Consider the following 14,174-nt stretch of genomic DNA (forward strand, 5'->3'; position numbering starts at 1 on the left):
TCTTTCTGGTGAGCCTCTTGCAGGTTGCCCTTGGTCAGTGTGGGAGCGGGCAGAGATCCACAGAAAGGGAGTTAGGAAGCTCATCGGGCTTATCGTCAGGAAACACGGGGGCCAGAGCTGACCCTGCTAACTTATTAGCTGGGCAATCTACTTAGCCTCTCTGAACCTTGTTTTCCCCATCTGTAAAGGCAGGTAATAATATCTACATTATAGAGTTGTTTGGGGGAATTATATAAAATAATATATAGTATATCAACTTCTCAGCATTGTGCCTGGCATGGGGTCAGTGCTAAGAGTATTTATTTTTATTAGTAGAAATAATAATGGATCCCCATTTGTGTGCCCAGAAGTGATTCTTCCTCAGGCCATGTAGGCCAAACTTTATATTTATGGTGGCTCTCAACTGTTCGTTCTGCCCCAGATCCCTGGAGGGCTGTGACACCCTCCTGCCTGTCCCGCTGGCTCACCAGGGCAGTGATTCTCAATCTGGGGCCCATTCTTTGTAGCTCAGGTTGGCTTGATACAAGTTCCCAGGTCATTTGGACGCCCCTCCCTGCCCCCACCAAGGCACTTGCTCATCACTCCTGCTGGCAGCTGAGATTTATTGCTTCTGGCAGTGTGTCTTCAGCAGAGTGTGCATGTTAGCGTCTCACAAGGAGCTTTGTTAAAATACACATGCTGCATCCCACCGCCACCTCGATGAATCCTAATTGCCCTGGTGGAGGGTTGGTGAGTCTCTTTTACCTTCCCAAGCTGTGCTGATATACAAGCCTGGTTAAGAATTATCGTCTTCCTGGATATCTCTCTGCTCAACACTGTCTCACTCAGCTAGCACAGCACTAAATCTTCTAGGAAAAAATAACGGAGTCCACATAGCTTTTCAAAGCCCGGAGATACCAACCCTGTGTGTCAAACGAAGGAGGCAGAGCCCTTGGTGATAAGGTACATGTGACAAGATGAGGAACTCTGCATATAAAGGGGTTCTGTACCCTGGACATGATGCGTACTAGGTCCTTCACAAAAGGCAGCTATTGTTATTATTAATAATCGTTGTGTGTTGACCTCACAGACCTTAGTTCCTTGAAAGGCCTGTTTCCATTTTTAGGGGAAAAGACTCCAAACCCAGGAATTAAGAGACCAACTGGCTGTTTGGGAAGCATTTAGAAAATGTGACAAGAGGTGTCACACACAGGCTAGCAGCAGAGAGTTCAAAAAAGGAAGGCATTGTGGCCTCTGTTTTCATTTTCCTTTTTGCTTCTGAAATGAGACAGGAAGGAGAGTGGTGTGTTAGCAGCTGGTGTGGAGATGGACAGGGGGGGCCTCCCAATACTCCGTCCCTAAGTTCTGTGAACAACATGGTGAACCCCAGACTGCCCAGGGCTTTGATTTTTGGCTCTCTTAGTATTCACACTTGAGGTCTGGGGCTCCTGGTTGCTGTGCAAAAATGAATGTCACCACATTTCCAACTGAACCTAGTGTGATATCTCTGCGCCCTGCCAGGAGACTCAGACCTGAGATTTGAGTAGAAGATGGAAAACCATGGAGTCAGCAGAGGGAGGAAATTCTGCCTTCTCCAGCTTTCTTTAGATTCTCCAGAAAAGGGGATTAGAGAGGCTCCTCAGAATTAAGACTGGAAGGGGAGCTCATCCCACTGGAGCAAATTTGAGAAGATAAATGTACTGAATCAAATGAGACATCCGTGAAGTACTTTAACAAGTACAGACTTTGTGACTATCTACATCAAGGGCAGCAGCATCAATAACTGTATCACTGGTGGGGCCTGTAGACGGCAGCTTCAGTTGAAGGGGATGCTCAAGGTTCTAAATTTAGTCCTTAGCCCCTAGCCAGACCTGAGCCTGCACCCCGCTGGTCAGAGAGGCGATCTGTTCAGTCCTTGGAGCTTCCAGTGAGGTGACTACATAAGGTATTTTGGTTTAGTGGGTCTTTAAATAAGACAACTTTTCTTTAGGTCTAATCTCTCTCCTGCTGACAGTTTCTATCCTCCTGGGCCTTACCCTTAAACTGCCTGCTGCTTATTTGAAAAGTGCGATAGCACAATACAAGCTGGTACTCTAGCAACTGTTAAAATCTATTGTAGGACATCTAGCACACAGAGAAAAACTGGCCGCTCACCCCACTCCATGCTATTCCTATCAGAGAGAACACAGAAAATATTCTCTCTTCCCTTGGCCAGCACCCTCCCTTTACTGAAAGATGGTGCCTGTGCATCTGAAATGGGGGTTGGAGGAGGGTGGAGGCTGGCTTTCCTCCTCTACAAAGGCACAACGGTTCACAGCAGGCCAGAGCTGGGCACCTCTGAGGCGCGGTCCAGGCCTCTCGGATCTGTGGGAACCGTGGGCTGCCCTAAGCCGGTTCAGGGGGGGATGCCAGTCCTGGACAATAATGCCCACCGAGCCCCACCTAATGTGACTTTATCAGACGGGTCCCCACTCCCGCCGGGGATAGACACACAAGAGTGCATGCTTTAGGAAGATTTCTGCGACATGACAAAGTGCAATTTAAAGTCTGGGTTCTCTTTACCTGAGCTTGAATCCAAACTTGGCCTGAAATAGGAGAAGGCGCTGTAGTCAAGGGACCACAGGGGCGGAAGCAGGCGCCCGGCGCCGGCGGGGAGCTTCCCAGCCGTGACAACGAGCGACCAGCAGGTGTCAGTGCGCTCTCGCACTGTCGCGGCGCGCGGCCTCCGCCTCCAGGACCCCTCCCCACCGCGGTCTAAGGGGGCGCGGTCCAGATACCGGGCCATTCGTGTGTCTCGCAGACAGCCCTGTGGCTGGGACGGCACGTGGCCACCTCGCCCCTATGCGGAGCTCTGAACTCTGGCCAGTCCCGCTCCCCGGGGCGCGCTTCCCATTCAGCCCCAGGGGTTCCATCCAAACCTGCGCCTTCCTCTCTCACCAGGACCCACTCGCCCCAGCCGCGAGGAGCGCTCGCAGACGAGGGCGGCCCGGCCCAGGGCGGGGCTGTTCCGGATACGACCCGTACTGGTGGCTGCTTCTCCCGATTCGTGCTGGGGGTTCCCAACACCCTTTCCTCCCAGGACCCAGCTCTATGGGGGCACTCTCGGGTGCCCGCTGCTTTCTGCTGGCCTGGCCCGGAGCTGCCCGGTCAGTTCCCAGCAGAGACCGCTCCCCATTGCCCGGGCACGCTCTTTAAACCTCTCGCTCAAGGTACCCGCCTCTCCAAAGAGCTCGTCGCGCGAAGACGGTAGCGCTCCCCTGGGTCTGGCGCGGGGCGCGGGCTCTAGACCAGCGGAGGGGAGGCGCAAGGGGCGGGGGAGGGTCGGTTTCCCACGTGGGGGCTGACGCCGGCTGCTCGGCAACGCCGGCTTGATCCTGGGGCTATAAAACCAGTCCACGGTGAGCGCGGCGGAGCAGCAGCGGCTCTGGCTTCGGTGCAGACGCCCAGCAGCCGGCGCGCTGCCGCCCGGCCTCCCCCAGCACCTTCTGCCCCCAGCCCTGCGCTCCTGCCCCAACTCAAGCTGTCCTCGGACCCTGGCCTGTCCGGTCGCGTTCAGCGCCCGCAGCTCGCCGGGCCGACGCCCAGGAGACTCCCTGCTTCGGCTGCGGCTCCTGGAGGGCCGATCGCCCACCCGGTCCGGCCCGCCTGAGGACCGGGGCGCCTTCATGCGGTCCCCACCCTCCTCACCCCGCCGCTGCCGCTGCCCCCGAGCTCCGCGCGCTGCGCCCCAGCCCCAGCAGAGCACGCAACTTTGGAAGTCCCGCGGCGCTCTGAGAGGCGGCAGAGTCCGCACCCCGGCCCCAGCCCGGGCCCCGCTGGCCCCGCCGCGCTTGGGGGAAGCGAGAGAGTCGGTAATCGCTTCAGGGATGTAAGGAGACAGACATAGGACCCCAAGCCCGCATCAGCACCCCTCGGCCGCCTCCCAGGGTGGGGGCGGGCCCCGCACACGGTAAGACCTCTTGCTTTCGCTCAGGCTCAAGAACCAAGATATATGTATATATTTAATTTCCTGTCATCCTTTCAAGTCATCAGGCCACCGATGACTTTTGTTCTCCCTTCCTGAAGAATAAATCTCTCTTTCCCCATCGGCTGAACCTACTCTCTCCCGTCTCTTAGAAATAAAACTTGGCTGTATTTAGGAGCTGGGAGCGAGAAGGCGCCCACCCCGAGCGCCCGAAGCGTGGGCCGGGCGCGGTTCGCTGGAGCCGGGCCCATGGGCCGCTAGAGGTCCTCCAGCTCGGGCCCGACCTTCCTGCGGCCCCCTCCCCATGTGAGGCTCGGCGGAACGAGCGGGGCGCAGGAGGAAGAGGAGGACCCAAGGCGCTGGGCGGAAGGCAGCTGGCAGCAGGCCCAGGCCAGTGGGCACCCGCGTTCATGTTCCGCCAGGAGCAGCCGCTGGCCGAGGGCAGCTTCGCGCCCATGGGCTCCCTGCAGCCAGACGCGGGCAACGGGAGCTGGAACGGGACTGAGGCGCCAGGGGGCGGCACCAGGGCCACCCCCTACTCCCTGCAGGTGACGCTGACGCTGGTGTGCCTGGCCGGCCTGCTTATGCTGCTCACCGTGTTCGGCAACGTGCTCGTCATCATCGCCGTGTTCACAAGCCGCGCGCTCAAGGCGCCCCAGAACCTCTTCCTCGTGTCTCTGGCCTCGGCCGACATCCTGGTGGCCACGCTTGTCATCCCTTTCTCGCTGGCCAACGAGGTCATGGGCTACTGGTACTTTGGCAAGGCGTGGTGTGAGATCTACCTGGCCCTCGACGTGCTCTTCTGCACGTCGTCCATCGCGCACCTGTGCGCCATCAGCCTGGATCGCTACTGGTCCATCACGCAGGCCATCGAATACAACCTGAAGCGCACTCCACGCCGCATCAAGACCATCATTATCACCTTGTGGGTCATCTCGGCCGTCATCTCCTTCCCGCCGCTCATCTCCATCAAGAAGAAGGGCGGCGGCGGCGACCAGCAGCCTGCAGAGCCGCGCTGCGAGATCAACGACCAGAAGTGGTACGTCATCTCGTCGTGCATCTGCTCCTTCTTCGCGCCCTGCCTCATCATGATCCTGGTCTACGTGCGCATCTACCAGATCGCCAAGCGCCGCACCCGCGTGCCGCCCAGCCGCCGGGGCCCGGATGCCGCCGCCGCGCCGCCGGGGGGCGCCGAGCGCAGGCCCAACGGCCTGGGTCCGGAGCGCGGCGTGGGGCCCGTGGGCGCCGAGGTCGAGCCGCTGCCCGCCCAGCTTAACGGTGCCCCCGGGGAGCCGGCGCCGTCAGGGCCACGCGACACCGACGCGCTGGACCTGGAGGAGAGCTCGTCGTCCGAGCACGCCGAGCGGCCCCCGGGACCCCGCAGGTCCGATCGCGGCCCCCGGGCCAAGGGCAAGGCCCGGGCGAGCCAGGTGAAGCCCGGAGACAGCGTGCCGCGGCGCGGGCCGGGGGCGACGGGGCCGGGGGCGCAGGCGGCCGGGCCCGGGGAGGAGCGCAGCGGGGGCGCCAAGGCGTCGCGCTGGCGCGGGCGGCAGAACCGCGAGAAGCGCTTCACGTTCGTGCTGGCCGTGGTCATCGGCGTGTTCGTGGTGTGCTGGTTCCCCTTCTTCTTCACCTACACGCTCACGGCCGTCGGCTGCTCCGTGCCGCGCACGCTCTTCAAGTTCTTCTTCTGGTTCGGCTACTGCAACAGCTCTCTGAACCCGGTCATCTACACCATCTTCAACCACGACTTCCGCCGCGCCTTCAAGAAGATCCTCTGCCGCGGGGACAGGAAGCGGATCGTGTGAGCGCCGAGCCCGCGCCGCGCGAACAGACTCCTGCAGACCGCAGACCGCGGGGATCGAGGGGCGCGTCTACGCAGGCCCAGCATCCTGAAACCCGGACCCCGCCTGCTCTGCGTTTCCTGGCCCGGGAGGTTGCTCTGCGGCCTCCGGGCATCTGCTCTTCCCTACCAGGGAAAAGTACTGGCCGGGAGGGCCACACGCCCGCCCAACTGTTGGTAGGGCCGCTCCTGACTCGGAGCAATCTAACTAGGTTCATGGGCGGCTCCTAGTCAGTATTGTTTCCTAAAGATATTTTCACCTCCCAGTCCAGCTCTGACAGCACTTCAAGCAAGCGCTGGATCGCAGAGCGTATGCTCACAAAGGGTTAATGGACGGGGTTACCCAGCCCCTGCTAATTGCTTCTCCCTCCTCCCAACTCTATTTTCAAACAAACGCTCAGGGCAGTCCTGCCCGCCCTCCCCTCCTCCACTGTAAATATACACTATTTTTGATAGTACCTGCGGAAGGGTCCCAGTGTCGCTAGGCTTTTGATGTTGGAATCCTGGCTGTTGGAGATGCCCCTGAGGCAGACACGTTGTGTCTGGTTCAGGCTAAGCCCATTTGCAATGCAAACCCTTTTCTAGTGTCATTACCTGCCTCTGTGTCCTTTTCACCAGCAACTGGTGACTGTCCCTTGGGTCTGGACCTGCTTTGAGATTTCCTGAGAGGGAAAAGGTTTGTCCATTTTTTCCCTGTGCCTAACAGCATAATTGCCTTTTCCTATGTAAATATTACAATTATGGACCAAGACAGAAGTAAATGAATCGTTCTGCCTTGCATCAGCCCGGTGTACAAAGCCATTATCCTCTGAGGCACCCTTTGCCCCAGAAACCCACTCTAAACCCATCTCTTTCTTCTGTCCCCTTCCTCCAGCACTCTGGGGCCCCTGCTTGAAGAATATGTATGTTTCTATCTTGTATCTCTGTGCCCCTTCCCTCCCCAAAAGTGCTGACTGAGGGAAATCTGTTAGCTGCTGTTTTTAGACACAGGGGAGTGGAAATTATGTGGAAGAAGCAAACCTGATACAATTTGCCCAAGGTAAACAGTTTGAAAAGACAAATGGGCCTGCCAGACTGTACAGTTCCTGCCCAGGAGCTCTTAGGTCTCAGAGTGCTGACCTTTTCCCCTGCTTTTCTGGTCGAGAGCATGTCCTTGATGAGATCGGACTGTCTAGGGAGGAGGGCAGAGACCTCCTGTTTCCATCTGAGCTTCTCCGTGTCGTAGACAGAGACTCTTTAAGGCCCACGCTCTCCTGTCATTAAAGAAAAACTAATGTCAGCACATGTTGCTAATGACAGTGGATTTTTTTTTAATAAAAAGTTTACAGATCAAATGTGAAATAAATATGAATTAAATGGTTCTGCCTGTTATCTGAGTTTCCAAAAGCTTTAAGACTCTGGGAATATCTGGTTATATATATATTTTTTAAGTTAAAAAATATGTGTACATTATAGAACACTCGCTAATAGTGTGAGCGATAACAAAGCTACCATTTACCAAGTGTTTCTTATGTGCTGGACCACTATCATGAGCCCATTACAGGTCTGCTTCATTTAATCTTCCCCCAAACCCTATGAGGTCAGTAGTATTATTATCCCCGTTTTACAGGTGAACAAACTGAGTCCCAGAGGGCCAGTGATTTGCTCAAGGTTAACAACAAGTGGTGGCAATGTATTGTATCTAACTGTTTCTGGTTTCAGGTCTGTGCTCTTAACCCCAAAGCCTCGAGGGGATTGCATCGTTAGTGCTTTGCAGAATGCTGCCAGCGGTGAGGTTTCTATGCAAAGTGTGCTACGTGCACAAAGTATGGGATACAGGCCAAGTGTGTAGATATACATAAAATGTGTACATGTTGCAAAGTGTCTATATGACATGAAGTGTGTCTGTACGTCAAAGTGTGTATATACCCCCAAAGTGTAGTAGATGTACAAAGTGTAGAAGATGCTAAAAAATATATATAACGCCTTACAGTGTGATAACATACGACATATGATATATAACCCCTAGTGTGATTTATGCACAAAGCGTGGTATGAACGCCTAGGAAGAACCATACATTAGTAGGTGGTTTGAATTGTCTCTGGACAGATACGTGAGTCCTTCCTGTTGCATTTCTGTACCATCAAGTTCCACCCTGTCATCTAGGAGAGCTTAAGATGCTCACCCTATGGTGATGGTTATGGCACTTTGAAGGGTGGCCCCTTGAGATCCAGGCATCCAATTCCTCATCTTCCAAGAAGAAGTGACTTGTTCAGGGTCCCACAGCTCTGGGTGACAGGGCTCTGGACCCACACTGCCTTGTTCAGTTAGGAAGCAGCAGTGCTCATGAAGGAGAGCCACGCATCGAGGGGCTGGGTTTGAGGGGCAATCACAAGTGAGAGGTCGTGATTTGGGGAAGGCCGAACTTTGTAAGGCAAACCACCTACGACACACGTGCAGACCAGCTCTGGATGCCCCCCAACAGCAGACCCCCAGCTCTCCTCGAGGCGTTCCTGCCCTCTCTGGGCAGCACTTGCTGTGTCTCCTTATCTTCCTTAACTTCTTTCGTAGGGGTGAGAGGTCAGAGAAGCTTGAGAAGTGATTTGGGCTCTGAGGCATCTGCAGGAGGGAAGACAATGGTTCCAAGGGGTTTTTGTTAGAGACCAGAAGAAGTTCCCACCATCACCCGTGTCATCTGGGTCTGCAGGCGGGATGGTGGGCAGGCACTAGGCTCCAGAGACTCTTGCCTGGGGGCTTCACACACATGGCCTTTGGCACCAAGTCTGGCCACCTGGTCTGATGCTGTGCCCTGCTCCCCAACCCTACTCTATCCTCTCTCTCCCTCCCCACTCCTGGGCACCCATCACCCCAAAGGCAAACAATGCCAGACAATAGGCCAACCTGGCAGGCCCCCAGGAACTGGGCTGTGTGTCCCAGACGCAGGGGCAGAAACAAACACTGCTCGCTGTTGACTCTCTGTTCTGCTCTGTCTGCTGGGGAAATGTTTGCCTTGCTCTTGCCCCCAGAGGCCCTGCTCCCTTGGAAAGGGAGAAGTGTGGGCAATGGTGCCACGTAGGGCAGGCCTCCGGTGTCACTCCCTGCCCCCCAATTCCAGCAGCCGAGAAGGCTCAGAGATGGATGGGGCCTGGGGAAAGTGGGGGAGAGAGGGCGGGAGGCCAGGCTCGGATGCTGGGGTCCTGAGTTCACAGGAGGCATCACTGTTCACTGCAGAGGGCTCAAGCAATAGTCTGCCAAGGTCTGGGGTGGGAGGAGACTTGAGGAGGAGAAATGGCTCACACCAGATCTTATCTTAAAGGTCAGGCGATGAGACTGTCACTCAGCAGCTTCCTGTCTACATCTGATCCTGCTTATCTGGGCCAGGAGAATCTCTTTGTGGCTGAACCTCCTATTTTACATAACTTTGGTTGGGGTAACTTTGGCTTTGGGGTCTGAAGGTGTCTTGCCAGATTGACTCCTTAAGGTGCCTTGAGTTGTGGTGGGGTGGTGCCCCATTTGAGCCTAGACACAACCTCCTCCCTACAGGCTTTGTTCAATTTACTCTGTGCTAAGGGGCTGGAGGAGAGAGGGATGCAAAAGTGGCATAGGCTTTCCCTTCTATGATTCTATAATCGAATCAGAGTTTTAGAGCCAGAAGTGCTGGCACACATCCTCGACTCCCACATCTCCCACATTGAGCTGTTGAAGGACCTAAGACCCTGAAAAGCCAACTTGTTTATGTGACATCCCAGGGTCCCTCGAGCCCACTCCTCCCCGTGACTCTCTGTCCGATGGCATAGATATTCAACATGAGTTCTGTTTTGCTGTTGCCTATGGGGAATTGCTGATAAACCCTAGGTACCCCTCTGTACCTGCTCTGTGCCAAGTGCTGTGCCAGGCGCCACGAGGCTACTGCCATGCTCATGCCCTGCAGAGCCTGCACTTGTCCCTGGGAGAGTTAGGGTCCCTGCAGAGATTAGGATCTTCCCTGCACTCTGGAAGCATTAAGGCTGCAGGGGGAGACGGGATGTGCCTGCGTGGAGCATTAAGTAGCCATACATCAGTGACAGTGTGGCGGGAGGTGGTGGATGCTGCGGCCCAGTGAGGGTAATGGGCATCTGTGTGTACCATGAGTGTGCACAGAGCTCGCTGTGGCTGGGAGCTCAGGGAGTAGGATGTGGAAGCCAGGGTACCAGGACTTTGGCTGAGGGAGGAGGGGTGGGGACGGCAGCTGGGGTTCTAGCAGCTGAGCCCTGTGGAAGCAAGCCTAGGTGGTGCACCCAGGCCTGAGTCAGACCTCACCTTTCATTTCTCCAACCTGATCCCTGGGGATGGCAGACTGAGCTCCTGTCCCCATTTGGAGACACCATCAGGAAGCCTACCTCCCTGACTCAAGTAGAGCGGCAGGATCTAGGCACCCAGGCCCCTGCCCTTGCCAGAGCCAGGGCCCAACATCAGGCCTTGTCCCCAGGCCTCTGCCCTGGGCCCTGTCCTCCCCCTTGCAGTGGGCCCCAGAGTCTGGGATGCAGGAAAGGGCGCCTCGCTCAGCAGAGGGCGTCCCTGCGAGGGAAGCCCCGTGAACACCATCACAAACACCAGGATTTGTTTTGAAAATAGCATCAATCTCTTTGATTACCAGATATCCTGGGGTTTAGAGTTAAATACAAAAAGGGAACAGGGCCTGTTGGAAGGAGGCTATATCTGGGCATTAGGAGGCTTGAGTTCTAGTTCTGGCTTTGCCTTTTGCTAGCCATGCGACCTTGGGCGAAGCCCTTCCTGAGCCTGTTTCATTTATAAAATGAAAACGATTGGTCTAGAACAGTGTTATCTAAAAGTGTGTTCCGTGGAATTTCTTGAACTACAAAATCAACCTCAATCTCTCTCTTGCTCTCACTTATCTATCTATGCGTCTGTCTCTTTATCATCTATCATTGATCTGGGTTAAGCGACCTGTAACGGGTACCTTTTCTTCAGGACTTCATGGATTCCTGAGTATGCCAGCGTGGTTTGGGACTCCCTGAGAGGAGCGGATAGATGTGCTTTGTTTCCCAAACTCCCCAGACTGCAGAAGTGCATTTTTTATAGAGCATCGCAGTGAATCACGTTCGCTGGAACGCTTGTTGGGTGATACTGAGCTGAGGAACCTCATCGGGCTTTTCTGTGGATCCGTTTTAAGATTCTGTGAAATGCCAGCTCTGCCCTCTCCTTCTGTCCCTGCCTGAGGTGAGGCACACTGGGCAGGGGCCAAGCCATATGTTGTCCTTGGGGACAGCTGGCTCTAAGAGTCATTGGCCTCATTGAGGGCTGAGGTATTAGTGAGAGTTTGGTGTGTTTTTCAAGTGTGGGCTATGCCTTTGTGTAGGTGTGTGTACATGTGAATAAGTGTGTATGTGTACACACGTGTGAATGGGTATGTCACCATGTGTGAAAGTTTTTGTGAGTGTGTATGTGTCTGTGTGTCTGTGAACAGGTATAACCTGTTTCAAAGGGCTATTTTGCTCACCAGGACCTGGCATGGAAGCATCAGGGGAGTTGAGGATAGCTATGTATGTACCAGGAGAAGGGGTCCCAAAGGGACTTAAAGAGGAGTATAGTGTCATGTCTTTGACTCTAATTACAATGAACCCCTCTCCAACTTGCTACTTGGCTCCCTGTCCCTGCTACCCATGGTAGAATACTGCTCCCCTACGGGGGATGGAGCTGAGTGGAAGGAGGTGGGCGGGATGAGGGGATGTAGGCATTTGAGAGAGGGCAAAACTGGTTCTGTAGCAGACATTTTCTTTAGCAGATAGGCTGTCCTGTTCTCAGTGGAAGGGGGAGTTTATTTGACTACAGGGAATTCAGAAGGCCAGGTGGAAGTGGCCTTTAAGGCTCTTTCCATTCTGTTCAAGGGCAGGAACTCCAGCCCTCTTTGGAATCTGTATCTGAGAAAAACAAGATGGCGCACTGTATAGGGGTGAATGAAGAGAGAAGAGACTATTTATGAGGTGCAGGCAGGGTTAAGGGAAACCCACAAGGGGTGGTGAAGCACCTTGGGACATGCACAGTGGAGCTGCCAGCACCCTTGGCAGGAAGGGGTGAGGGGAGGGAACTGTCACCCAAACCATTAGAACTGCAGCTGTGGGGAAGGACGCCTGGCAGGCTTGTATGTAGAGAGCCACCGCAGCCATTGCCAAACCGCTTCTGGGCAGGGAGAGAGCCCAGGGAATGAACACCTTCGCCGATCTCACTCCTATCCGGATGTCTGCCCCTAGCCGGAACTCAGAGAGCAGGGAACAGCTCCCGAGGCAGCCTTCTGGGCTCGCAGGGTGGACAAGGAGAATTTGCAGCCGAGTGATGTCCCTTTGGGGGACAGGCTGGAGGGAGGCCAGCCATCTAGTTCTTTCAGTTTGTCTACAGGCCACTGGGCAGCTGTGGAGGAAACATATAGGCTCTCCTTCCTCTCCACCTTTGTGGATGTGAGGGCATGTGTTGGTGTTGTTATGAGGATGGCCAGACTACGCACACACACAGACACACGGATACTCACACACCATCCTCCCTGCCAGCTGGTGAGTCAGGTGAGAGAGAGCCCCAGGGAGCCATGTGGCTGGCTCTTGGTCAAAGTTCTCTATCTTCTAGTTCTCGGGTCCTGCTTAGGAGGCCAAGGAGCAGATACTGAGCTGTCCTACCGTGCTGACCAATGAGACTGGGGGCTGAGTGAGGAGTGTTTGGGGGCCGGCCCAGATCAGAGACCCCACCAATGCCCTGGGTACACTAAGGATTCTGCTGCTCCTTACTCAGCACCTCTGGGCACCCCTTAGCCTTCCTTCTCAGCAGATAAACCTTGAGGATTCTTTCCTGTGCCCTGGCCCTGGAGAAGGCACCGACAGTTTTAATAAATGACAGATTCCTTTCCTCATTCATTCATTCATTCAACAACTGTGTTTTTGGCGCTATCTCCAAACTAATGTCACTGATATTGCTCTATTTGTGTTCAGTGTTGGGGGTAGAGTGGTGAACAAGATAGTTAGGATCTTTACCATGCAGAGCATCTTCTTTTGCAGGAGAGACATATCACGTGGACACCAGGCAGTGATAAGCAGGTTGATAAGGGTGGTACAGTGGGTGACAGGGACTCACTCGGGGGAACCTGGCCTGGGCTAAGGCATCTGAGGAGGGTGCCTGGAGAAGTGACAGCTAGATGGGAGCTGAGGGATAGGCAGGAATAGGTCTGCCAAAGAGCCTGGGGTGAGAGGGGGGAATCATATGTTTAAGCAGCTGAATGAAGTCCACTTTGGGCGGACAGTGTAGTGTGAGCGGCCAAAGGGAGAGTGGAGAGGCTGGATCATGCAGCCACCGGAAAGACTTATCTGGAGGTCAACGGAGAGCCACTGGAGGAGTTTTAGGCAAAGGATGAACATGATCAGATTTTTTTTGTTGGAACAATGATTCTGGCTGCTGAGCGGAGCCTCGTGGTGTGGAGGGTGTTTGGAGTGGTAACCCAGATCTGATAGTGGCCTGACTAGGGAGCTGACATGACACTCAGGGAAGCTCAGGGACCCCGCCTCCCCCATAGGCCACCCAAAGGCAATGCCAGTCTCGGTGCAGACCCAGATATTGGGATTTCAGAGGTGCCCTTGCTTGCAAAATGCTGTACACCACCGCCCTCACCTCTGTAATTTCCCGTCTTTAGAGAGTGGTTCCTGGGCTCAGAGCTTCCTGTTCACGGTTACATGCAAACCTCTCCTTGGAGAATTGACTCAGTCAGCCTTGGTGGTATGCAGACCTCACTGGCCATGGTACCTGGTCTGATTCACTTCCTATTTCCAAACCTCAGCTGCCTTATCTACATGACAGATCACGGAGGATTAGAGGAGACCCCGAGAACAAGGAGGCTGCATGCTCTGCTGGGCAGCCCGAAGGCTGGTTGACAAGACAAGGGTGAATGAGAATGTGGATTCTGCTTGAGATCAGAAGACCTGATAAGCCTCAAGTGTTTACTCTTGCACCAGGATTGTCCAGGCTCCTCCAGGAGAAAAGCCCTCTGTCTGCAAGGAGTTCGGGAAGCCCGCAATGTGATGCACTGTCAGCTCTGCTGGCCGAGGAGCTCTCCGCAGCCAGCTCACTGCCCCTGGCGGGGCCTTTTCCTGTGACTCTCCACGCTTTCTTGTTTGCTGGACACCTGATGCCTACACTTTCAACAGCTGCTTGTTTGCGAGGGAGCTCTCTCTCCCAGGAGTTCCCAGAAAGGGTGTCCAGATCTTAGAGGGAATGGCTGGTGCTCCTGGGAACGGTACTTTAAAGCTAAGGCTTGGGAGTCAGAAGACCTGATTACAAATCCTGGTTCCATCACAAAGCTTTGATTTTAACCTTGAACAGATGACCAGCACTCAGTTTCCCCACCTGTCACTCGAAAGTTATGGTTCCTAG

At 54.8% G+C, this 14,174-nt stretch overlaps 1 protein-coding gene across 1 annotated transcript; it reads left to right on the forward strand.

The window, feature by feature from the left end:
* Positions 1-4,215: 4,215 nt before the first annotated feature.
* Positions 4,216-7,146, forward strand: ADRA2A (adrenoceptor alpha 2A). Its single transcript, XM_046655422.1, has one exon. The coding sequence runs from the start codon at positions 4,354-4,356 to the stop codon at positions 5,749-5,751; it is 1,398 nt and encodes a 465-aa protein (XP_046511378.1). The 5' UTR covers positions 4,216-4,353; the 3' UTR covers positions 5,752-7,146.
* Positions 7,147-14,174: the final 7,028 nt, after the last annotated feature.

Source organism: Equus quagga, chromosome 2 (genome assembly GCF_021613505.1).
Source record: "Equus quagga isolate Etosha38 chromosome 2, UCLA_HA_Equagga_1.0, whole genome shotgun sequence".
Lineage (NCBI taxonomy): Eukaryota > Metazoa > Chordata > Mammalia > Perissodactyla > Equidae > Equus > Equus quagga.

Bases quoted from the DNA above. Each gene is read 5' to 3' on its own strand.
- ADRA2A (XM_046655422.1), top strand. From the start codon at position 4,354: ATGTTCCGCCAGGAGCAGCCGCTGGCCGAGGGCAGCTTCGCGCCCATG.